The sequence below is a fragment of the Symsagittifera roscoffensis genome, chromosome 1 (genome assembly GCF_963678635.1).
Source record: "Symsagittifera roscoffensis chromosome 1, txSymRosc1.1, whole genome shotgun sequence".
Classification (NCBI taxonomy): domain Eukaryota; kingdom Metazoa; phylum Xenacoelomorpha; order Acoela; family Convolutidae; genus Symsagittifera; species Symsagittifera roscoffensis.
The window spans coordinates 51,827,889-51,853,698 of NC_087062.1; the positions used below are offsets into that span (position 1 = coordinate 51,827,889).

At 43.7% G+C, this 25,810-nt stretch overlaps 2 protein-coding genes across 6 annotated transcripts in view; both read left to right on the forward strand.

Annotated features, from left to right (window-relative positions):
- LOC134845429 (dynein regulatory complex subunit 2-like) overlaps window positions 1-25,810 on the forward strand; it is a 442,061-nt gene that overhangs the window by 368,765 nt on the left and 47,486 nt on the right. For 2 of the 3 annotated variants that reach the window (XM_063862333.1, XM_063862325.1), the window contains exons 2-5: window positions 13,786-13,948; window positions 14,482-14,734; window positions 14,912-14,996; window positions 21,544-21,682. In XM_063862333.1, coding sequence (XP_063718403.1) covers window positions 13,796-13,948; window positions 14,482-14,734; window positions 14,912-14,996; window positions 21,544-21,682 — 630 coding nt within the window. In that variant the 5' untranslated portion in view covers window positions 13,786-13,795. The remainder of the gene's footprint in view (window positions 1-13,785; window positions 13,949-14,481; window positions 14,735-14,911; window positions 14,997-21,543; window positions 21,683-25,810) is intronic. The other variant, XM_063862321.1, reaches the window with a different exon arrangement.
- LOC134845393 (neuronal acetylcholine receptor subunit alpha-9-like) overlaps window positions 21,689-25,810 on the forward strand; it is a 34,626-nt gene continuing 30,504 nt past the window's right edge. Inside the window, exons 1-2 of one of the 3 annotated variants that reach the window (XM_063862319.1) lie at window positions 21,689-24,174; window positions 24,785-25,425. In XM_063862319.1, the coding sequence (XP_063718389.1) occupies window positions 25,144-25,425 (282 nt within the window). In that variant the 5' untranslated portion in view covers window positions 21,689-24,174; window positions 24,785-25,143. Of the gene's footprint in view, window positions 24,175-24,212; window positions 25,426-25,810 lie in introns of those variants that run through there. The other 2 variants (XM_063862317.1, XM_063862320.1) reach the window with 2 other exon arrangements.

A 25,810-nucleotide genomic window follows, 5' to 3' on the forward strand; every position in this document is an offset into this window, starting at 1 on the left:
TGTCTTCTAATAAACTCACGCCCGTACGTTTGCGGTGCTGTTCTCTTCCCGTCAAATTCAAGGTAGAAAAACGTCAACGGAAGCTTATGCGGACTTATTCCCGTGGTGAAATGCTCTGTGCTGTTGAAAGCACCCATCACTTGCGGCAAGTGTCTATCCCAGTCATCCATGTAGCGTGAGCAATAGAGTCTCAACATGGATACCAGCGTGCGATTTTGCCTCTCGACTAGGCCATTCGTTTGCGGGTGATAAGTGGTCGAGTGGGCCTGTGCTACCTGCGACCTTTTCAATACCCACGAATGCTTTGCCATTGTCCGATTGGAATGTGATGGGGCAGCCGTGCATCGCTATCCACACATTTATCAAGTGATCGCATGTTTCTTCCGCTGATGCTGTCAAGCAGGGTGCTGCCTCTGCATATTTCGTAAAATGATCAATCATTACCAGCACCTGATTGTAGCCCGTGGCTGTCATGGATATCTTCTGGTGATCAATCTGCACTACTCCATTGAATCCCGATGATTCTTTTGACTGCAGAGGGAATCTTAGTTTCCTGGGGTCTTTCGCCTGTTGACACGACAAGCATACAGAGATCCACTTTTCACACGCCTTCTTCAAGCCAGGCCATTCGAATCGTTTCTGTATCCTGTTGTACACTTTGTCCACGCCTTGATGGCCCATCTGATCATGTGAACGAAAGAGCAATTCAAGTCTGAAAGTCTGGTATAACTGTGGTAACACTATTGAGTTATTTTTGTAAAGCACCTTGTCCTCTTCCTTGCGTTTATAGGCTACGATCCCGTCTTTGTTCACGTACAACTGATTTTTTCTCTTCATGTAAAATTGCTTCAAAATCTTATAGGTGTCTTCCTCCAAATCTCCTTTGTCAGTTGCACCGTTCTCGACCCATTTTTTCAGATTGCTCGTCATTCTGTCATTTCGTTGAGCCCTTGGGAGGTCCGACAGCCGGTATCTGGCTTTCAGATACGTCTTGACCACGTTTAATTGCCCGCTCATTATCTCCGGAGCATGAGCATCGTCCATCAACCTGACGCACCATATCTTCTTCAAAGGCGTTGCTTCCTGTACAGATGGCTCCAGATTGGTACGGACGACCGTACCATGTGGCAGTAATCTGGTTGGGCGTTTTGAGACTGCTATCAGCTCGAGCTCATCGGCGGCATTATCCACCACAGTGCCCTCCTCATCGGAGGTGTACCTGTCTCCGGATCCTGATGCGTTTCTCGGTCCATCCCGCGCTGTTTCCAGTCTACCAACAAGGAATGAATCGCAATCTCCGATACATCAGAATTGGAAGTAGTCTAAGTTGTGTTGTCCCAGGACTGAGGCCTCGAGTCATCACTTGAGCCGAATGATTCCACACCATCATGTTCCAATCTGGCTATGATGTTTCTCGACTCCCCGGACAAAACTCTGTCCCTTGGTCACTTTGAATCCGACTCCCCGGACAACATTCTATCCCCTGGTTGTCTCATCAACCTCTCCCCGGAAAAATCGGCCTGTACGGGCCCGAAGGTGCCTGACTCCCCGGACATTGTCTCGTCCCCGGAAGAACAATCTGAGCTCGGCTCGTACTCTTCTTTTGCATCCGTGAAATGTACTTTTCTCGTGAAGCTGGATTTCGACTTGACCCTGACTTCTTCAGTGACTTGGACCGGTGTCGATTTCCCACGTTCTGTGAACGAAGTCCTCAACAAGTCATCCTTCGGCATTGAGGTCACCAGCTGGTTCACTATCGACCGGCAATCCCGTTCCACATCGCGACCGCGAATGATCACTGGCCTCTTCTCAGTTTTCTCAGTGACGGTCAATCGCTGCATAGTTTCCATCCATTCACGATCATGCCTATCGATCTCCCTATCTAGCAAGTCACGGAGCTTCCCCATGACGTCCGGCGCCACGTTCACCGTCCTATTTAAGAGAGCTATGCTGTTTATACCCAACATGATAAGCTCCTACTGTACCAGATTGGATCGGATAGCAGATCCAGCGGAACAGGTTCACCACTGGCTAAAACCTTCATCTCAGCGACCGTTTCCATTGGAAGTTCAGGGTGTCCTGGTATAGGGTGCCCTGACTTATCCAGCCACCTAGTGAGTGGTAGTTTGTCGTAGGTCTCCTTGTCTAGAATTGAAAATCCGTCTTTGATCTCTGCCTGACTGGCCTGCTTCTCTTCTAAGCGCTCATAGAATTTTGTCTTCTTACTGAGGCTATCAGCATTCCGCTGCTTATTACGGGTACGGTGCTCTATGATCATGTGGTATCCATCCAGGCGCTCGATCCATCGACCAATAAAACTTTGGTCCATCGAATAGGTTTTCAGCCAGTCTAGGGCACGATTATTCACACGCAACTTCAAGTAGGCCCTGTTTTATTCCACGAAAGTGATCACCGCGAACATTTATTTCCGCTTTAGATGCGCCGTTCTTCATCTCAGTATTGCTCAGGACCTTACTTCCGTAGGCTATCGGACGGAGAACCGTTCTCCCGTTCCACTCTTGCTCCTGGTGAAGTATGCCTGATATCGCAACTACTGAGGCATCCGTGTCTAACACGAACATCCCCTTCTCTGTTGGCATGCCGAGGACCGGTGCCTCGCAAAGTTCACGTGTAATGTTTTCAAATGAAACTTGTGCCTCATCAGTCCAAGTGAATTTTTTGCCCTTATTTCTCATCAACTGCTGCATGGGGTATATTTTGTTGACGTATCCCTTGATGAATTCTCGAAAATAATTAGCAAACCCAAAAAAGCTCATCAGCTGTGTATCTGTTTTGGGTGCCTTCCAGGTCAAATCGCTTCGACCGCTTCGGGATCTGGCCTCACTCCATGCTTATCCACCAGGCGGCCCAGATATTTTATGGAGTCTCTGAGGATCTCACACTTTGAGGGTTTACACTTCAGACCCACTGCTTCATGCAAGTAAACACCTCATCCAACCTCTCTATCAGTCGTTGGAATGTGGCCGTCGCTTTGCACAATTCGAATGGCATACTCTTCCACTGGAACAATCCCAGCTCGCACGCCAAGCCCGTTTTCTCCCGATCTTGTTTTTTGAGTGGCACTTGCCAGAACACCGAGCCCAAATCTAACGTCGTGAAGAACGTCGCGTCCCCCAGCTTGGAAAGGCTCTCATCGATGAGGGGAATCGGGTATGCGTCCTTTATCGTCACTGCGTTCAGATAACGGAAATCACAACAAAACCTGAGTTGCTCCCTTTCTTTTAAGCCATGACCACGCCACAAGCCCACGGAGACTTCGACGGTTCGATCATGTCGTACTCCATTAACATCTCGATTTCCTTCCTGCACGCTCTCGACTTATGAGGGGTCATTCTCACTGAGGGATCTTGTTAAGAGGTTTCTTTTCATACTTCCTCTCAGGGTTTTTAATCCTGATCAACCCGTCGTTGAGGTCGATCGTGACATCAAAGCTGCGTACGAAGTCCTTTCCCGGGATGAATTGACCGGATTCGTCCAAATTTTCTACCACCAGGAAGCTCATCCAAAGATGTCTTCCTCCAAGCTGCACTGATATGATCGGGGTCCGTCCTGTCACATAGATTGCTCCCTGATTGGCAGCTACCAGTCTGATGTTTGTGGGTATCAGATCCGACCTTTCAAAGCCCATATCAGTGTAGGTGTTGACTGGCATGACACTGACCACTGCACTTGTCTCTAACAGTCCTTTCACTGAAAGTTGTCTGCCCTGCACATCTAGCACATGTGCTGCCAGATCGGCTTCGCAACCTATGTGGACCGCATCCTGTTCAAGCATGGCATTGTGTCCAATTCGTCGCACCTTCAGCTCTTCTAGGCCAATGTATATCCTGCCTACCTGATCACTCGCATCGGACCTCCTGACGTGAGCACCGCTCGCACTGCCCTGGAGTCCTGCTTGGGATCCTTCTCCCTCAGGTAGTCTGCATAAATGTCCAGGTGGACCAGCGTAATCTCGGACGGTTCACTCAAGTTCTTGACCTCTACTCGCTCGGTCAACTCCAGGTCCAGTGGTAGATCGCAGTCATCCACCACCTCATTCCCGTCGTTTTTATCGCGAGTACCCCTTTCATTCACCTCACAAGCAGGATCCACTATCAAGTCATGAGGCATTGGGCATTTTGATGTTTTCGTAATGAGCTGCTCTTCCTGTGCTCAGTCGACAAAACCGACCTCCTTGAAGCACTTCTGTTATTTGAAATGGGCCGCGCCACCTTTTAAATAATTTTTTGGTTCCTTTTGTTGGAACTACTTCCTGGAATACCCAGACGTAATCGCCAACTGAGTAGGCTTTTGCATCGGCAGTCCTTTTATCAAACCTCCTTTTTGTCTAATTTGCGCCTGTTGCGTGTTCCTCCTGCATAAGTCATTGAGGTCCTGCTGTCTTCTAATAAACTCACGCACGTACGTTTGCGGTGCTGTTCTCTTCCCGTCAAATTTCTGTGCTGTTGAAAGCACCCATCACTTGCGGCAAGTGTCTATCCCAGTCATCCATGTAGCGTGAGCAATAGAGTCTCAACATGGATACCAGCGTGCGATTTTGCCTCTCGACTAGGCCATTCGTTTGCGGGTGATAAGTGGTCGAGTGGGCCTGTGCTACCTGCGACCTTTTCAATACCCACGAATGCTTTGCCATTGTCCGATTGGAATGTGATGGGGCAGCCGTGCATCGCTATCCACACATTTATCAAGTGATCGCATGTTTCTTCCGCTGATGCTGTCAAGCAGGGTGCTGCCTCTGCATATTTCGTAAAATGATCAATCATTACCAGCACCTGATTGTAGCCCGTGGCTGTCATGGATATCTTCTGGTGATCAATCTGCACTACTCCATTGAATCCCGATGATTCTTTTGACTGCAGAGGGAATCTTAGTTTCCTGGGGTCTTTCGCCTGTTGACACGACAAGCATACAGAGATCCACTTTTCACACGCCTTCTTCAAGCCAGGCCATTCGAATCGTTTCTGTATCCTGTTGTACACTTTGTCCACGCCTTGATGGCCCATCTGATCATGTGAACGAAAGAGCAATTCAAGTCTGAAAGTCTGGTATAACTGTGGTAACACTATTGAGTTATTTTTGTAAAGCACCTTGTCCTCTTCCTTGCGTTTATAGGCTACGATCCCGTCTTTGTTCACGTACAACTGATTTTTTCTCTTCATGTAAAAATGCTTCAAAATCTTATAGGTGTCTTCCTCCAAATCTCCTTTGTCAGTTGCACCGTTCTCGACCCATTTTTTCAGATTGCTCGTCATTCTGTCATTTCGTTGAGCCCTTGGGAGGTCCGACAGCCGGTATCTGGCTTTCAGATACGTCTTGACCACGTTTAATTGCCCGCTCATTATCTCCGGAGCATGAGCATCGTCCATCAACCTGACGCACCATATCTTCTTCAAAGGCGTTGCTTCCTGTACAGATGGCTCCAGATTGGTACGGACGACCGTACCATGTGGCAGTAATCTGGTTGGGCGTTTTGAGACTGCTATCAGCTCGAGCTCATCGGCGGCATTATCCAGCACAGTGCCCTCCTCATCGGAGGTGTACCTGTCTCCGGATCCTGATGCGTTTCTCGGTCCATCCCGCGCTGTTTCCAGTCTACCAACAAGGAATGAATCGCAATCTCCGATACATCAGAATTGGAAGTAGTCTAAGTTGTGTTGTCCCAGGACTGAGGCCTCGAGTCATCACTTGAGCCGAATGATTCCACACCATCATGTTCCAATCTGGCTATGATGTTTCTCGACTCCCCGGACAAAACTCTGTCCCTTGGTCACTTTGAATCCGACTCCCCGGACAACATTCTATCCCCTGGTTGTCTCATCAACCTCTCCCCGGAAAAATCGTCCTGTACGGGCCCGAAGGTGCCTGACTCCCCGGACATTGTCTCATCCCCGGAAGAACAATCTGAGCTCGGCTCGTACTCTTCTTTTGCATCCGTGAAATGTACTTTTCTCGTGAAGCTGGATTTCGACTTGACCCTGACTTCTTCAGTGACTTGGACCGGTGTCGATTTCCCACGTTCTGTGAACGAAGTCCTCAACAAGTCATCCTTCGGCATTGAGGTCACCAGCTGGTTCACTATCGACCGGCAATCCCGTTCCACATCGCGACCGCGAATGATCACTGGCCTCTTCTCAGTTTTCTCAGTGACGGTCAATCGCTGCATAGTTTCCATCCATTCACGATCATGCCTATCGATCTCCCTATCTAGCAAGTCACGGAGCTTTCCCATGACGTCCGGCGCCACGTTCACCGTCCTATTTAAGAGAGCTATGCTGTTTATACCCAACCTGATAAGCTCCTACTGTACCAGATTGGATCGGATAGCAGATCCAGCGGAACAGGTTCACCACTGGCTAAAACCTTCATCTCAGCGACCGTTTCCATTGGAAGTTCAGGGTGTCCTGGTATTTGTGGTATCCTAGTGAGTGGTAGTTTGTCGTAGGTCTCCTTGTCTAGAATTGAAAATCCGTCTTTGATCTCTGCCTGACTGGCCTGCTTCTCTTCTAAGCGCTCATAGAATTTTGTCTTCTTACTGAGGCTATCAGCATTCCGGTGCTTTTTACGGGTACGGTGCTCTATGATCATGTGGTATCCATCCAGGCGCTCGATCCATCGACCAATAAAACTTTGGTCCATCGAATAGGTTTTCAGCCAGTCTAGGGCACGATTATTCACACGCAACTTCAAGGGAGCACTCCCCAAGTAGGCCCTGTTTTATTCCACGAAAGTGATCACCGCGAACATTTATTTCCGCTTTAGATGCGCCGTACTTCATCTCAGTATCGCTCAGGACCTTACTTCCGTAGGCTATCGGACGGAGAACCGTTCTCCCGTTCCACTCTTGCTCCTGGTGAAGTATGCCTGATATCGCAACTACTGAGGCATCCGTGTCTAACACGAACATCCCCTTCTCTGTTGGCATGCCGAGGACCGGTGCCTCGCAAAGTTCACGTGTAATGTTTTCAAATGAAACTTGTGCCTCATCAGTCCAAGTGAATTTTTTGCCCTTATTTCTCATCAACTGCTGCATGGGGTATATTTTGTTGACGTATCCCTTGATGAATTCTCGAAAATAATTAGCAAACCCAAAAAAGCTCATCAGCTGTGTATCTGTTTTGGGTGCCTTCCAGGTCAAATCGCTTCGACCGCTTCGGGATCTGGCCTCACTCCATGCTTATCCACCAGGCGGCCCAGATATTTTATGGAGTCTCTGAGGATCTCACACTTTGAGGGTTTACACTTCAGACCCACTGCTTCATGCAAGTAAACACCTCATCCAACCTCTCTATCAGTCGTTGGAATGTGGCCGTCGCTTTGCACAATTCGAATGGCATACTCTTCCACTGGAACAATCCCAGCTCGCACGCCAAGCCCGTTTTCTCCCGATCTTGTTTTTTGAGTGGCACTTGCCAGAACACCGAGCCCAAATCTAACGTCGTGAAGAACGTCGCGTCCCCCAGCTTGGAAAGGCTCTCATCGATGAGGGGAATCGGGTATGCGTCCTTTATCGTCACTGCGTTCAGATAACGGAAATCACAACAAAACCTGAGTTGCTCCCTTTCTTTTAAGCCATGACCACGCCACAAGCCCACGGAGACTTCGACGGTTCGATCATGTCGTACTCCATTAACATCTCGATTTCCTTCCTGCACGCTCTCGACTTATGAGGGGTCATTCTCACTGAGGGATCTTGTTAAGAGGTTTCTTTTCATACTTCCTCTCAGGGTTTTTAATCCTGATCAACCCGTCGTTGAGGTCGATCGTGACATCAAAGCTGCGTACGAAGTCCTTTCCCGGGATGAATTGACCGGATTCGTCCAAATTTTCTACCACCAGGAAGCTCATCCAAAGATGTCTTCCTCCAAGCTGCACTGATATGATCGGGGTCCGTCCTGTCACATAGATTGCTCCCTGATTGGCAGCTACCAGTCTGATGTTTGTGGGTATCAGATCCGACCTTTCAAAGCCCATATCAGTGTAGGTGTTGACTGGCATGACACTGACCACTGCACTTGTCTCTAACAGTCCTTTCACTGAAAGTTGTCTGCCCTGCACATCTAGCACATGTGCTGCCAGATCGGCTTCGCAACCTATGTGGACCGCATCCTGTTCAAGCATGGCATTGTGTCCAATTCGTCGCACCTTCAGCTCTTCTAGGCCAATGTATATCCTGCCTACCTGATCACTCGCATCGGACCTCCTGACGTGAGCACCGCTCGCACTGCCCTGGAGTCCTGCTTGGGATCCTTCTCCCTCAGGTAGTCTGCATAAATGTACAGGTGGACCAGCGTAATCTCGGACGGTTCACTCAAGTTCTTGACCTCCTGGTGTCCTGCGACTGAGATAATGGACATTATCTTCGTCCCTTCTTTCGTCATGCCGAAAGTTCTACCCGATATGACATTTAGCTTTAGTCCCTGCTTTCTGGTTTCATGTGTCCTCCCTAGTTGTTTTACTCGAAATGTCAAATTTCTCCCAAAGATCTGTGCTCTCCAGCTCCCACCTTACCCATTGCTCACCTTCCTTCGTGGCTAGCTCCTGTTGGACATTCTGCAACGCTGTCCTTGCTGCCAAACCATTATCCACCTTGAGCGGGCCGGCCGACTCTGCCTCCAAGCTCGAGGCTACCACCTCGTCAGGCCTGGTCTTCACCTTCTTAGTCGTAAAAGTTCTCGTTGTTGTCTCTTTTCATCGAGACTCAGCCTCGTTAATCAGACGTGCTCGAGTAGCTTTGACGCCGGAAAGCGCCTCTTCATGGCGGGGATGTTTCGCATCCACCACTGCATCACAAAATTGAGTGCAGTCCGACTTGAAGTGTCCCTCCAAATTACAGAAGAAGCACCTCGGTCCATACTTCATAATGAGCCCTCTAACTTGCTCTTCGTGAACCTCGTCGGTCGCATCAACGTCGTCGAGAAAGTGGCCTATCGCCTTCATGTTCTGTTTGTAAGCAGATATTGCGGAAACATGGTGGTCCATCGAGCCACAATTCGCACAGGACCTCCTCTTATCCATGTCGTCGCGAGGTTTGTACCAAGTGGAGTTGGCGCCAGTGTTGGTTCCGCTGTAGTTGCCATAATTGCTGTAACGGTTTTGCGCCCTCGGTTTTATGAGCAAGTGCTCACACGACTTCATACGCAAATCATCGGGCGTGGGCACCTGGTCAAGCGACAGGGTGAAGTGTGTGGCTAGCATTGTTTTTTACTCTTCGCTCCATCCATGAACTTCGAGGCAATCGCTAAGTTCCGCTCGAATATTCTCTCATCGGGGTTGCTTCTCCTCCTAAGTAATTCAAGGTCGTCCAAAAACTTGTCTATGGATTCGTCATCTTTTTGACGCCTCTTCTCGAACTTCACCATAGCCTGATACCCTTGTACTCCAGAGCCGAAACGATTCAGCAGGAAGTCAAATATCTTGCGAGCACTGTCTGGCTCATTGGCCTTTTTCGCTATTACACAATTCAGGGCGGTATCCTCCGGGTTGCTTGTCAGTGCGCTGCATTCCTGTTTCTTTGAGAGATTCTCTTCTTCAAAGTGCAACTTCATCACCTCTATCCGAGTACCAATGCAGCCATCTGACTCGTCTTTTATGATTTCGACTTTTTCAGTGTCCTTCTTGACCTCTCTCCTCTCTCGGTTGACTTCGAGAGCTTGGTGATGAATGTCTCGAGAGATCTATTCAGAGGCTCAAACATCGAAGCATACATCGTCGTGTCCTCTGAGATCGTATTCAGATCTGGGACCGACCTGACTTGTGGCACAGTGGGCAATCCTCTCTCCGGGGTGGCATCCGTCTGCGGCGGGACCGGGTTCGTCCAACCTGGCCTCGATGGGGCTGCCCTGGGCCGCTCCCTATTCCTAGATTCGTAATTCGCTCTCGAATTTTGCTGGGCCCCGGCATGGTTGCCTGCTCCATCTTCATCATTCGCCTGGCGTGAGCGCTCCCTTGGGTTGGATCGCTCCTCCCGATTAATTCCGTGTAAGATCTCGTCAAGCTTCCGCATTATCAGGTCAGATTTGGAATCTAACCTTTTTTCCAGGCTAGTCATCGTATGAGCATAGGTATTGTCATGACCGTTCAACAATTGCTCGATCTCTCTTGTCATCCTAGCCTCTCTTTCCTCTGACTCCTTGTTTGCCTGTGCCAAGCTCTCCGCCAGACATTGATCGGTGTTACGAATCAATTGAGCCTGATCGACTCTCGCCTGCGACTTCACGTGTGTAAGTTCATCTCGCAAATTCTCTCGATCCTGGTGAGCTCTCTCGTCGACTTGATCTTTTCTTTTAGTCATGTCCCGACGCAGTTCTTCCAGGCCTGTCATCACGCCGGCAAACATATCACTTATATCGCCAGCCGCCCCCAATGTCGGGGTTAGCCCCAGAGAAGATGAGGTCAACTGCGGTTGCAGCCTGGTACTTCATGATGCGCCGCCCTTTTGCTTGCCCATCGACATCATCGACTTGTCGAACGTTGAGGACGCTCCCGTCGTCATCCCATCAGACATGGGCCTAATCGGCGAGGCGGACAACGCCTTTCTGCTCATGTCGTTCCTTGGGCACGGCGTGAAGTTCACATCCGGGTGGGTTATCTCCGGATGGTCATAACTGGAAGCCAGACCTTCAGTTTGTAGTGACGCCATGCGCTCATCGTACAAAGACTTCCAGCTTTTTTTGGCCTTCGAACCCGTTTGTTCTTCACTCGGGCTTATACTCGACATCATCGCGTTCTTGCTCTGCTTGGCCAGAGATGAGTGGGTAGTGGCCGGATGTAAAAGTTCTTTTCTCCACTTATGACTCTTGGTCTCCGATTTGGACATTCCCCTGAACAACACTTCCTCTCGCGGGTCGATCTCGGAACGCTCCGAGGCCTCCTCTGTCCTCCCGACTTCCTCCTGTTCGAGGTCCTCGCTCGGCTCAAAGTCGGGACGGAAAAGCGTTCGTTCCCCTTCGTCAAAGGGGTCCACAAGCGCCTCGCTCGCCGGTCCGGCCTCGGCGCTTTGCCCTTGATTGCCATCGAGGTTTTTATCGCTTCTTAGTTTCATTCCGCTCACTGAAAGATCAGCTTGAACTTTAGTTGATTCGTTGTCAGCAAAAACGTTGGAAAAGCTGCTAAACGAAGATTGGCTACGCCTAGTTCTAAATTTTTGCGTGCTTCCCTTGCTCAACCTAGGAATCTTAGTAGTCAATCCTAGCGAGTCTCTACGCTGCATATTTTGTAATAAATAGTAATATTCGTACAATTTAATGGCGATGTACACGTACCGCGACTTAGTTCAAGTTAATTTACTTAACGCTGTCTACTCAATTTCTTCAGTATCAAAATGTCTCTTAGATTTCTCAATGATAATATTAGTGACTCAGCTAAAGTTACACACAGGGCCTGCTCAGTATTGATATAATGCTAACTCAACCCCGTTGTATAGTATAACAGTATCACAAAATTTTCACAAGATATAGTCAATACACAAAACACAATTGATAATCAGATAAGAATATCCTACAGTTGACAGCGACCTTTCGTCAGTATCAATTTACCGCCACAATCTTATCAAATCACTGCTTTGTCAAAATCAAACAATTTTTCGTAAAAAAGGCAGTGATGATTCAGGAATAGATCAATAAAACTTAGTCTTAAAGAAAAAGACTTCCCTCAATCGGAACACTCCAAAAGAACGAAGCCCAGGACACTGTCTTCTCAAGTGAGTGTGTATTTGCCTAATACACTCACCGAGGTCTTCTTCTAGGTGTCCTGCGATTGCCCGAGCTGTCCTACTATGTAGCTCAAGGCAACCTCTGATCGAAAATTTTCTAAAGTCTATGAAAAAGCTCCCCCACACCCGGGACGCCCCAAGTGTACGAGAGCAGGGAACAACTTTTCTTCTCAAGTGAGTATCTGCCTAATACACTCACCGAGGTCTTCTTTAATGTGTTCCCGGATTGCCCGAGCTTTCCTATTAAGTAGTTCAAGGCAACCACACAACCAAAATCACAATCAAAAACAAAATTTTGGTTCGGGTACTTCTGACAGACCCGATCTAGAATCCAAAGTTGATCACGAATCTCCGGGTCAAATGGGCCCCTGTGATCTTAATATTCACGCCCGCTGATAGTTGACCTTTTATTCCGATTCTAAATGGATATTCTAGTTGCTCAAATTGCCCCAGAAGGTCCCCTAAATTTTCAATAAGGAGGGTTGTTAAGAGGCTTAAGTCACTCCGGAGGGTTACTCCGGAGGGTTGTTAAGACACTTAGCTTGCCTCGGATGGTTACTTCGGAGGGTACCTTAATCACCCAAGTTACTTCGGAGGTTCCGCCTAAACTCAATGAGGAGGGTTATTAAGAGGCTTAATACGTTCCGGAGGGTTACTTCGGAGGGTTCCTTCACAATTTCAAATTTTTTGAATATCACTTGTAAGGGTCTCCTCCTAGTCTCAGAAGGTGTCAAAACAAGCTAAATACTCTGTGGAGGTTTGTTTTAACTTCTTCGGATGGCTCGTGGAAAATTTACACTAAGGAGGGTTGCTAAGGAGCTTAGCTGACTTCGGAGGGTTTCCCAAAAATCAGGAAAAAGGGTTATTCTACCGCGGTAAAGCCTCAGAATGCTGTGCAAATGACTCAACACCAGATTGGTTGACACGGTCAATTTTCCGAATAGGATAAAAGGTGATCTTATAAAATTTTCTGCCGCTCGGAGGTTTCCCTAAAATTTGATCCCTCCGAACCAACAAATTCTAAAAAAAATTCTTTTACGAGATTATCGACCCGAAAAAAGGTTGCGGTACGGGAAAATGGTCAAAAATATCGACTTATGGTACCAAAATGATCCCAATCGATTAGCTAGTCTTTGAGAAATTGCCAAAAACGCGTTCGTCAAAATGGCCTTATAGGTTCTGAAAAACTTTTTCCGCAATTCCTATTGAAAGTGCCTAAAAAAATGAAACGAGCGTAGTAGCCCCGTACGGCACTGGAACAATGCAAATAACCGGACCAAAATTAGTTTGGAAACAGAAATTTGGCCAATGAACAATATTGGAGTAAATTAAACACGTTCAGGGCATTACAGCAGTTAAAATATGCAGTTAATGTCTCTAACAGTCTCTGGGCACCGGGCCTCTCATTCCGTATTCTCACGGAGATAACGTCGTTATCCCACTGATTTCGTGCACGGGAGGTTTCGGATCAGTCCCGAATGTCCCACTGGACCTTCCGTCTATATGATCTTTCGATAAGCACCTTATCTTGTCTGAAATTCACGTATCTTGTTCTTCTGTGTTTTACTCTATATTTCGACTGATTATCGTCTTGAAATTCGGTTGTTGTGTTTTTCAGTCTTTTCTCGGTCAAAAATGGCCGTTACTCGTTTTTCTCAGAAATGTTCTAGTTCAAATCAAAATTTTGAAAATATAATAATCTAGAACATTCTGAGCCTCCTTTTCATCACAATTTCGGTGCGAACGATTTTAATGTTCTTTTTGACGTGCATCTGCAGGTTCGACTGTGCCAATCTGGGGTATTGGCACAGTTAATGCGCTAAATGTGCTAAAACGTCTGAATTAACATTTAAAAAAGTTCTTATGGATATGCACTGACTGAAACTGAGGTGCTCAATTGTAAATAACTTTTCTAATAATTTGATAAGTTTATCACGACAATGCTTTTAACTTCATTCCACAAAAAGAACAAGTTATCTTTTTGCTGTCAATGTACCCAAATATGAAAGTAAGACTTTTAGTTTGAGAGCTAGTGAGCCTTTTTCCTCGTTTCAAGAATTCAGAATGGCAAAGAAAGGCAAGAAGAAAAGTGGCGGGAAAAAAAGCAAGCTTGACAAGATGTCAGAAGAGGAGAGAGTCTTGTACATGGAGCATAAGCTGCTGCAGGAAGAGGAAGAGCGGAAAAGTAAAGAAAAACTTGCAATGCAGTACTTAAAGGCAAATATCTTTTTACTACTTCATGTCTTATTGTAACCCGTAAGTGTTCCGACCATTACACTCATGAAGAATAATTATGTGTTATGTAAAAATATGTATATTTATGTGTAATGTGAAAATATTTAAGTTAAAAGTGAACTGTGAAGTTGAATTGCACTTGCTTCCTGGAAGTTTTTTCAATTTCCTAAAAAAGTGTTATTTTATGAAGTGTTTTTGCTCTTAATCGGGTACCGCTAAAAAGACAGCCTTTGAGTGTTGCCATTTCAAAGCGCTTGGCATTGTGATTCCAGTACCAACTAAATGCAATAAAGTTAACCATTGTCGAAAAAGACAGTGTGGATTTCTTTTCAGTACCTGAAGTATGACAAAAAATTGGGGCGAAAATGTAAAATTTTTGAAAAAATGGGAATTTAAAAAAAAAGTTATTTTTTCATTGATTTACTTTAGCTTAATTATATTGCTGTGGGCGGAACATTTTTTGCTTCATGCAGGGCAACGTTTTCAATTTTTCAAGTATGTGAGGTTGTGTTTAGTTTAAGCTGACTAAAGAAGAAAAGAACACTCAATTTAACCTTCATAAATTGAACACTCAATGGCGTGAAATTATGAGACAATCGAAAAGTATTGAGCTGAAAAGGGACATTGAAATTCTCAGTCAGACGTTCGAACGCGTTGTTGACCGCAAGAAGGCTGTCTTGGAGAGTCTGGGTCAAGACTTATCTGAGGCTGAAGAGCAATATAGCATGGCGTTGAGAAGTCACCTTCAGCACGTTGACAGATTGATTGGTAAGAAAGGAAATAAAGCAAATGCTTAGGGATTGCCACATTGAAAGAACAATTTAGCAACAAATTCTGAAACGAGTCAGTCAGTTTTTTTATTAGGTTCCCTGCAGTTTTAGAATCTCTATCACTTAGTACCAATATTTATTAAATGATTGCTCATTGTTAAATAACTTGTTGCAGATCTCCAGAATTCGAGAATATCGACACTTCAGAATGAGTTTGACGAAGAGTCACAGATTCTGAAGAGAGAATACGACACAGAAAGGTAACCGTTTAGTTTTATTACGCTTGCGATTCGCGAGCGTTATCAAATCGGAAAATAGACTTTTTTGGTTGACAACTAGTTTAACAAAATCAGTTGGCATGTCTGTTCTGATAGAATGCCCGACAAAATATATTTTTGAACATGTCTGTATTTTAAGCGCTCGTTCCATTTGAGTTTTCATTGTTGAGTTTAAATCAACTCTTTTTCTTGTCCTTTTGCCTTTTATTTTTGGTTTTTTCCCTTTAATGTTTTTCGGCTTAAATGCTTCTGGCTGATGCATATTTGTTTAGTTGCTCGATTATTCGTCGTTTGAATCAACAAAATTTTTGAATTCCGTTGTGCTTGCGGAAGTGTAGGTGGTGGGTTAGGGGCGAAAATCCTTGTTTTTGGCTCTAAATTTCAAAAAAATCAATTAAGACAGTCAGAAAACAAAAGTAGCAAGGTACAAATTTACAAGCGAAAAAGTTGATAGGAGAGGAAAATTTAAATTAAGTGTATGTTGGAAAGAGGAAGAAGCCCCGTAGATGAAAAGAGATCAATCAGTTTCTTGGAGAGATTCAAGTACGCAGCTAGCATTTCCGCGTTGTACGCAGATAGCGAGTCTTTGCCACAGGAAGACGGTTTCCCTTCGATCGTCAGTGACAGAAGAAATGCGTCTACCGACGTCCTTGAAGAAAGTCGTGGAAACTTTCCCTATTCCACCCAAGGTTTCGATAACAACGGGCTGGAAGGTGAACTCTCGGGTCAGCTCCTCATATATTTTCATCTTTTTGGATTCCGCTTGGTTGGCAACAGTTGGCCCTTGGTTAGCACTGATGGCTTTGTAGGAATCTGCTAGTCGATGCGTACATGTAAAATCCCAGGTGAGGGCTTTGCTTCTGCTCCACGGCAGCAGGGTTTTACCATCGGGGCGCTTTCCGTCGGATCTCAAAAGGCCGGTAAGTTCGAGTGTTGAGGGCATTTCGGCGTGTTTTAAGATGTTATTGGCCTGTCTGTGTCGCATGTGGCGACTTTTTATCTTTGAGCAGACAAGTGCGTGTGCACCAAGGCGGTCGACTTCTGAGCCCCAAGGCAATCTCAAAGTGTCTACTTTCAAATCGGAGAGAGTGAGCAGCTGAAGGCACGGCGTTGAGCCAATTGCACGAGCCAAATGAAGATGTCACACTAATCCGTGCCTTGATGAAGTCATTAGCGAGAAGACAAGCATGCATTTTTTCGTAGACTGGGGTGAGCATTAGTTTCTGTTTTCTTGAAAAATCGTTTTGTTCGATAGGAAGGCCAGTTTGGAGCTTCCAGGCTTCCATGGCTTGGTCGAATTGTTCGGAAATTGGACTTTTATTCAGGAGCTTTGAAGCAGTTTCTTAGGATATGATTGGTGATGATATAAAAGCGGCTGGGGCAATAATCGATGATAAGGGAACCCCAAGGCCGCCCATCGGGAAGGGATACTTGAGTGGCTCTCGTTTCATCGATTGTGACGTTACAAATGCATTCTAGGGCTTGGATAATCAGACCATAAAGTTCGTTGATAGGGGAGGCGTAGAAAGATGTTCTGAGATAAAACAGGAGTTTTGGGGTAGCGTTGCAGTTTTTCTTAAGAAAGACGGCGTCGTGGCTGTTCAGATACTTGGAATGGTCACAGACGCGTTTTAGTTCTGCTCGTTTCTGCTAAAATATGCGTTTGGCTGCATCATTACCAAGAGGGGAACCCAGAAGTTCAAGATCATCAAGACGAGTTGTCGCTATACGAGAGCAGACAGCTCGGAACTCCTTTAGAATGATTTCTTGGCTTTGCTGGTCTTCTGTGAAGAGAATGAGTTCGCATTTCTTATCTTTCAGCTGTAAGCCCATTTCTTCACATTTGTGCTTTCAGGTCATCAAGTATATTTACCCAGCTGTCTAGTGCTGAGATGTCGTCTCTGTAACCTGCCTTAAAGCGGCCTTTCATCTGGCTCAGCGGCCCGTGTATGCATAGACAGAAGAGAAAAACTGCGAGAGTGTCGCCTTGTTGAAACCTTCAGCGCTGTCAATGATGGTTTCTCCGTAGTTGAGGAGTTGTTGTTTCATAGCAAGTTTTGAAAAATGGTAGCAATTCGGGGCATTTCTCGGCAATACATTTGGCGGCATAGTCGCGTCTGATTGAATTGAAATCATTAGCGAAATCCTTCTTTAGGGACACATCATCGTTAGTTGGGTTCTCCAATAGAGCGCGTACCGCGTGGACTGCTGCTTCTGCGCCGCTTTCCACGGCGAAGCCCAGGTTGAGAGGCGAGATACTGTCTTTGAAGGCTTGAGTGAGTTTCGTTGAGGTTGTTTTCCCGACGAGGCGGCGGGTAGTTTCGCCCACTGCAATTGGTCGGATTCCGCCGTCTTTCTTAACAAAAGCTGAAAGGTTTGCTCCTGCGAGAAGGGGGATTATTTCGGTGGGCGTTTCTCCGCGGAGAATGTCATTGCAGACATCTGTCAGGGCAGTGATTAGCTTGTTTGATTGGTCTCCAAGAACTTTTCCTATGCAGTCTTTCAAGTGCTGCGGGCGCAGGCCAGATAGGCCACCTGCCGATCCGTTAGGAAAACTCAAAACTGCAGTTTTCACTTCGCTGGTAAGTCTGAGAGGGTGGGTGTCCTGGGGAGAGATGGGAAAGGCTCTCCTATCACTGGGGCAGACTGGGTGTTTTTCTTTCAATTTTTCTATTGTGGTCTTTTTCATGCGGGGCTAGGCTTTCGTCAGTCGCAAGGGAGCGTACTGCGCCTTTATGTTTCCCTCATCGAGTTTACTCGACACAAGTGCTGCAAGCTTTTCCAGATCGGTTTTCTGTTTTGCCGGCGACTTTCTTGTGCGTGTCAGGCTGGATAAATTCGGTGACTTTGTTCGCTTTTCTGAAGGTTTCAATTTTCCGCTTTACAGCGGTTGCCAGCGAGACTATTGCGGTCTTTCTTGTCAGCGATGTTCAGACAATCTCTAGGGGCTGCGAAAAACTTCAGCCAAGCTGTGATATCGGAGCAGTTTCTGTGTATGTTGAACAAGAGATCAGTGAGCAGAAGGGAATATTGTTGGCGGGCGCCTCTGGGGCTAAACTTCTGGGTCTTCTTGGAGCCGAAAATAATCCATGAGTGTTTTGGCATCTGCGTTATCGGCAGCGTCCTTGGACCTCTGGTCTCCTGTATCATTTAATGATAGATCATCTATCATTTGCGTGAGACCAGAACTTTCGTCGTCTTTGTAGTGTCAAGGTTGCAGGGTGCCATGCCACTTCTTGCTTATGCCAGTTCTAGTACGCCATATTGCAGTCCAGTCAGTGATAGAAACGTGCTTGACGTTGACCCATGATGTGGTGCCGTCTTGCCATTTCACAACAACTTGTTTGCCATTCGTGTCAGTTTTGGTACAGGCGTCTTCTGGAATGGACGTGCCCCTGGATGATCGGGTTGACATCGCTCGTCTACTGGATGTCACAGGGCTGGGGAGTGGGAGCTTGGACGGACGTCGCGTGGCTCTGATAATGCGTCCTCGGCGGCGTGCTGTGTCACTGCTGGTCGATATCTGGTCGTCAGATCAAACAGAAGGAGGCTTGGCTCTAAATGTTTTATAGCTCAATTTTGATATTTTTTGGCTCTACAGTCGTCTACCTAGCTGTTTTGTCTGTTCAGTATCCGCTGAATGAATTTTAATGTCTACGATCGCGATAAAAAGCGCGATTGAAATTGGGTGCTCGTATTGTTTCCCGTAAAAAATGTGGTTACCCTCAATTTCTTGGGTAATAAGGTAAAGCCTGTTTTCAAAAAGTTACTCAATTTGTTTCGGGTTCGAGGCTTTCGTCCCAGTTTGTGTCGGTTCACTTACCGTGTTTTTAAAGGCCATTTTGTTCCAGGCTCGTGTGTTTTGTTATAATTTAAACAGTAGTTTTTTTGCTACAATGAAAGTTCAGTAATTTGTAAATTTACCAAGTGTTTCTGGGTTTTTGTTTCATTTTTAAATGTTTGAACAGTTTCAGTTTATGGTGTATCGGTTCAGTCAAACTACATTGCATAATTTCGAGGGCAAATATTTGTGCATGCGATTATGTGTTTCCGGTTCGATAGATCGTAAAATTTTTTAAAACTTTATAAAGTTTTTTATGTCAACGTTTTTGTTTCCGCTCAAACAGGTTTTAGACCCAAAATTTGTCGCTCGGTTATTGATTGCCAATTCTTTTCAAGTCTGTTTATGAACTTCCCTCTACACAACACTTTTTTTAGCTGTTATTTTTTAAAAAAATTTTTAAGTTATTTTTTTGAAATAACTTTTCCAAGATTTTTTTTCAAGTATTTTTTTTTGTCTCAGATTTTTTTGCATAGCAAGTGTTAAGCTACACTTCGCAACTGTGTCAATTTTTATTCAACTCTGACAATTGTGTTGTTCAGTATCTTTCCTCAAATTCAACCGCCCTTCAGCAAATGTGAAAAAAAATACATGTATTTTTTTTTTCTAATCTGTGGCTTTTGTCCTATTTTATTTTTTTTCCAGTTAAAATTGAATTTTCATAAAAGAATCATATTTTTTTTGTATCAACGATTGTCTGCTCTTGCTAACTTATGTTCCGTTTTTGAGTGAATTTTGTCAGCATAACAACATCTGCGGAGACAACACAACATCTGTTCTAAGCACAAATTGAATCGGAAATGAATCGATTCTGGTGTACTATAAGCTTTTTGCTTTACTACCCAGTAGGAATTTCGATCGTGCCTACCCGAAGTTGAATTTTTTGGCATAGATAGTGATATACGCTGTGTAATGAAATTTCGGTAATGTCATGCCCGATTGTGTCCAGTGATAGTATCTCTTCTTGCTTCTTTATAGTCGAGATTGAAACAAAAATATTGAAAGGTATCAATGATGTCGTTGTTTTTTTAAGTTAACCAGCCAGTGGCCTAAACCGAAGGTTAATTATTTAATTTAAAGTAAGTTATGGTTATCTTGCAAGGGCTCCCCTTGTAAATTGCATGGCACGTGCGATTTGAACCCGCACCATCACTACCGATTCGCCATAACGCCAATTTTTCTTATTCGTGAGTGTTGATTGATCTCTTTCCACAATTTCGCAGATCAATGAGTGTCTTTTTTCATCAAGACGAATAATGATTATGATCGATAGTCAGGATTTTTTGAATTGTTTTCTCCGCAACTCAATGGAAATGTTTTTTGAGTGTATAAGAACAAAGTGATTTTAATTTACTTAGGTCGTGAAGAATTCTTTTTCGTGAAAGTCTTAAAGTTTTGTTTAAATTTGATTTTTTAAACAGTTTGAATTAATATTCATTTTTTGATTGGAAGACACTTTACGCTCTCCATTACAAAAGACTAAAAACGTGATTTAGGTTTAGCTTTAAAAATTGACTTCAATTTGAAAATTCACAAAAGATAAGTATTGACAGTTTTTTTTAGTTTTGTTACTTTTTCGAAAAAGTGTCACTTTGTTGCTGTTTCGAAGTTTGGTTCCCGCAATCCGCAGATGAGAATCGATCAAGTTGGCAATTATTTTATTGATCTAGTTTTTCGGAACTTATGGCAAAAAAAACTTCTAAATAATTGATTTTTGGGAAAACTTTTTGGCTCATTTCTTTCATTTTTTCCTCAAGGTAATTTGAAATATCCGAGTAATTTGTTTATGAACATTTTCTTTCACATTTTGCATTCTTTTTTTCCTAATTTTTTAAAAGACGTTTATGTTAACAAAAACTTATTTGCATGTTATTGGAAGGAAGTCGACCTTTACGAGTGATGTAATTTTTTCTCGGATTCAATAGCAATTTTTTAACTTTCTTTTTGCTACGTGCGAGTATTGCTACGTGCTATGTAATTTTTTGGCGATGTATTCTTGGGTAGAAAGACAAGTTTTAACTTTCTTTTGCTATGTGTATATATATTTCATGAAATTATTCGCCGGAACTAATCTAAATAGTTTTCTTGAAGTGATTGATTTATACGTTGCTCAAAAAGAACCATAAGTAAGCGAGCGTAGTGTTATATTACGAATCTGCATTTTTCCTCGCCATATTGTAAATAAAAGTGCCCATTTTTGATGCACAGCATTGGCGATTTAATGGAATCTGTTTTCTGCTTTTTGGTGGCTACTATTTGACTATTGTCCAGCGACAAACGACATGAGAATTCTAAACTTGAGATCGGTAACTTGATTCCCAACTATAGCAAAAAGCTTAAACTTATCAATCTTATTTTAACCTTTTCAATGCTTTACTGGTGGCTTGTGTTGGTCTATTATTGAGCCACCGTGGCTTAGATGCGAGAACCTGAGTCTCCTAATCTGCCTCGCAAAATATTATTTTTCAAGGCCCTTGTAAGCATTTTTTTAAATTTCATTTTAAAACCTTTTTTGAGCTATTTTAACTGGTTTTTGGTTTGTGCATCTTCGCCTCTGTGTTTAATTCTTGAAATGTGTTCATATCAGAGAGTTTAGATCTGATACTTTTGTTTTGCAACCATTAGGTTAAACATAGTCGCATCTAAATGTTGAGGTATATATGCAAACAGCAGGCTTTTGGTGTTTAGGGACAAGATAATGGAGCAGTCGCAGAAAGAGTTGGATGACCTGCAGGATATCGTGTTCTCTTTAGACAAGAGCTTCCAGGAGAAAGAGGCGGAAGCACTGAGCGAGTTCCAGAGCATTCGAGACGAAATCAAGACCAAGGTCACACTCCGCTGTTATCTACATTTAGCGAATTTGTGGAAATCTTTTTGATAGGACTCGCACCCGAGTAGAATAGGATGGGTATCCATATTTTCAGGCTGAAGTTTTGACCTATTTTGCTCAAGTCTAAATGAAAATTTTGTTATAATGTTCTTCTTACAATACACTTGTCATTTTTTAACTGACGTCTATCACTTGGTTGATTTATTTGGAGAGGAGCTCTTTTGATGACAGGATGTTAGGATATTTGATTCGGGCCCGAGCTCACTTGTACCTCCACCCACCTGTTGGTTTCGGTTTTATCATGTCCCTGATATCTGCATACATGTATCTCTTGCTAATATGAGAAATCCAAGTTCAAAATAACGCTCATTATTAAGACTATGTTCAAGAACTTAATTGTGTATAAACTTCGTGTTTTTGCTTGATCTTGGTGCAGTTAAGGCTGCAGATTGATTCTTTCGGACGCTTTTTAGGCGCACCTGTGAGGCTGCTTTATAAATTACCGTCCCTAAGTACACAAATTTGAGGTCTAAATGAATCCGACCTGGTTTGTTTTGGCATTCTGTCCAAAACAGGCCACCGAAAGAATTTAACTGGAAATAAACAATACTACAATTGCCGTTCCAAGCCATCTGCCCAATGCCAAATTGATTTTATTGGGACTGCTTCAAAATGTCTGCCCTTCGGTTAAGATGTTTTTGTTCAAAGGCTAAATTGCCTTGTGCTTACCACTTGAATCTGTTTGTGTTAGGGCCCGCGAACATAATATAGAGGAGCTAATTTGGCTTCTAAGCTTTAATGTGAACCCTGAAATTGAAGTTGATTTATACCCGAAAGGCAAGGCACACTTGCGGTATTTCAGGTTGTTTTTCCTACGATTATCCGACCAACCAAATAACTATCTCAGATCATTCGCTTTTGAACCAATTCCCACTGCATATTAGCAAGTATAAGCAACACAGCGAAGTATCGATTACTGTAAGGATTGGCATGAAATCTGAGAAAATTGTGTGGAGCTTGATTGAGTGGAATATCTTTGGCGACCCTTTTTGAAAAAGGGTCTTTTGCGTTATCCGGCCCTAAACTACCAAACTATTGTATGAGCTTCTGTTGTTATTGAAAATCTAGATTTCAATTTGCAGAAAATAATTTTAACCAATGAAAATCGAGCATTATGATTTAATTTTGAGATCATCAAAAAAAATCAAATGTGGACCGTATAACAGAAAAGTTCCTGAAAAAAAAATACCATGAAAAATCGAATTTATTTACCCAAATTTCAAAAACTACCATATGCTAAAAAAAAAACGCGGTGCGAATTTCGGCTCAAGTAAAAGATTTGACGTCCTCCCATTGTTGTACATACCAACACAATTTTGTCCTTAAAAATGTTTGTACTGCGTTGCCCTTGTTTTTATTTTACTGGCCCTACTTTGGTTGCACATGTTAATTATGGAAGATGAATGGATGATGTTGAAAAATAGGGAATTTTTGAATAATTTGGGGATCTCATTAAGTAGTCTCCTTCCCCTTCGCAATTTGTTGGTTAAGCGAGCATGTCAAAACGGAGGTCTGGTATTGGCCAGTGTGGTCTGCTGACTGTATTATTTGAGTTGAGCATAAATGTACGCATAATTCAGCTAGGTCTTTCATTTATTGCTGAACAAACCAGAGCAACTTTTGTGGCTCGCCTCTGTCGTCTACTGTTGTGGAGCCAAAGGCAAAGCGAGGAAGGGAATCAATCCAAGCAGCGTCAACAGTGAATCTTTCTTGCGATGTACCAGTTGTGACTCCATTTAATACTTTGCTCTATGCTATTATTGTTATTAATTCTCTTTTTTGCTTTGTTCTTGCGTTGCTCGCGATTTTCCATTTAACTTTTGGTTCCTCATTATTTAGAAAAGTTTTGGAAAAAAGAAGACATTGTTTGTTATTTTTTAATAGAGGAAGCCAATCAGATTATGTTAAAGCTAGGAACAACAACAACAGTGGCTTTGGTTAGGTGTTATTTATATTAGCTTTGATGCACTTATTTAATGCCTACGGCGACACTGAAGCTGACCGGCGAACAGTTATTGTTGCTTCATCTGTCTTCCTCCTTATCACTCACCCCGCTCCCCCTGGCCCACACACCGACTACTCTTTCCTAGCCGCCGCTCATTTCTAATAGCTCCACTCCCCTACCCCTCACCCTAACTTTATTGCGTCAATTTCGCCACACAATTTGATAAATTTTCTTGTCCTAACAAAATACAAAATATCGGCCTCATCCAGCTAGTGACAAATACCCAACAACTGACCACATTATCTAGAATCTGAGACACTTGAAACAAAGGTAAATGCTATCTTATCTAGACGACGCCGGAAAACTTATTGGAGCTACGAGTTCGTTACTATCTTCATTGTCGTTATTTTGCGTTTCTTGAGTATGATTCCAAATAAGATTCACTTTTATTGAAAAAGAGATTACTGAACAATCAACTTGAATGGTAAAAACAAAGCTCCAAACTTGGACGTAATATAAAAAGCACAGCTTATTGCTAGATTGAATGATTTTTCCCTCACTAAAATTAGACAATAGAACTTGGAAGAAGTGCTTGATTGATGTGGATGGTGAGTGAGCGAGGCGTTTGCCTCTTTTTCGGTTTGTATTGAATTGAAGTCTATTTGTAGGGCGACAAATAAAGGGACTTCTTAGCAAGCAGGAGATAATCTCCGACCTACCCCCTAATCTGACAGGCCAACAAAGCAGTCCTCCTCTCTTCACCGCTATTAATCCCCAATCAAGCTTTTTCTCATTATTGTGAGCCACTAAAACGGAAGCGATCTTTTTCACAATCAGCTGTAGTAGTGTAAAATCAGGGAAGCAAACCACCCAAACTATCGCGCTTCATTCAGTTCTCTAATTAAACTTGTGAAAAGTGATTATTTTCAGCCCTAAAACTCTGCTGAAAATTGTGCCTCATATTAAATTTTGATTGAGCAAACAGGAAATTTTTTTAGCCACCTTTTTTTCTAGGTGCTCGATTGAGATCAAATTTACCTTTAGTTGTTTTTGAATAAACACGGAGCTTTGCTTTTAAAACTTTATTGGCTGAGGGAATCAAACTTCTGATATATTTGCCCAAGTTTAACACTAAAAAATCCCAGATTATTATTTTCCCACAAACAAGAAAGCAATGTAATTGCAAAAGTTTTGATGAGTATCTGGCGGACTAAGATGATTTTCATTTACAAAGTGCTTCTTATCTCAAAACAGTTATCAGGCTTTTCATAGACCAAGCATAGTGAAAAACTAATTTAATCCGTCTGTAATTTGTTTGTTTCTGTCGTATTTCACATTAAACGTATCATTTGGCTAAATCAGCGAGCTGTTTTCTAATTCTTCGAGCATTTTAACGTTATTTATACGATTCACAATCCTTGGTCACTGACGATCGCTGATCAGAATATCCGAGATGAGGCTTTCAAGCGGTCCTGTTACTAGTGATCGTACAGTAGCGATAACCATATTTCTGGTTGGGCTGGTTTATTTGTGCACGCCCGTGGAATCATCAGAAAAGAGCAGCAACTTAGCCCGACTGGAAAAGAGGGCGGAGGTGCAGGGCAATGCGAACAGACTGATCGACTATTTGTTCAACAACTACACCACACTCATCCGCCCCAGAATCAACCAGAGCGACAATGTCAGAGTGCAGTTCGACATCGCCATGAAGCAGGTCATCGACGTCGACGTTAAAGTAAGTCGTATTGTTTTCAAACTGCTACCGATTATGTGTTACTCCATGTAATTATTTATGTTAGTTCATTGTTACTATCACTCACCTGAAAAGAGCCTGCTACGGCCATGAGTCTTTGAAAGTAGTTAAGACTCTTTCATAGGTATTGGCGATTTTTTGTTCGTTTTTTTTTCCAGGAAAATCTTGAAATTTGTTCTCGCTCAAATTTGATTTTTCGCGGCTTTTTTGTAAGTGCAGTTCATTTCTTTTGTTAAAAGGAAAACAAACTCTATTACAGCTGTGCATTATCGCATTGAATCTCAGAAAGTTGTGATTCGCTTCGCAAAATCACAACGTACAGGTTTTCCCGGTGTCGAGAAAAAATTGCCAACAATTGAAGCTTCTC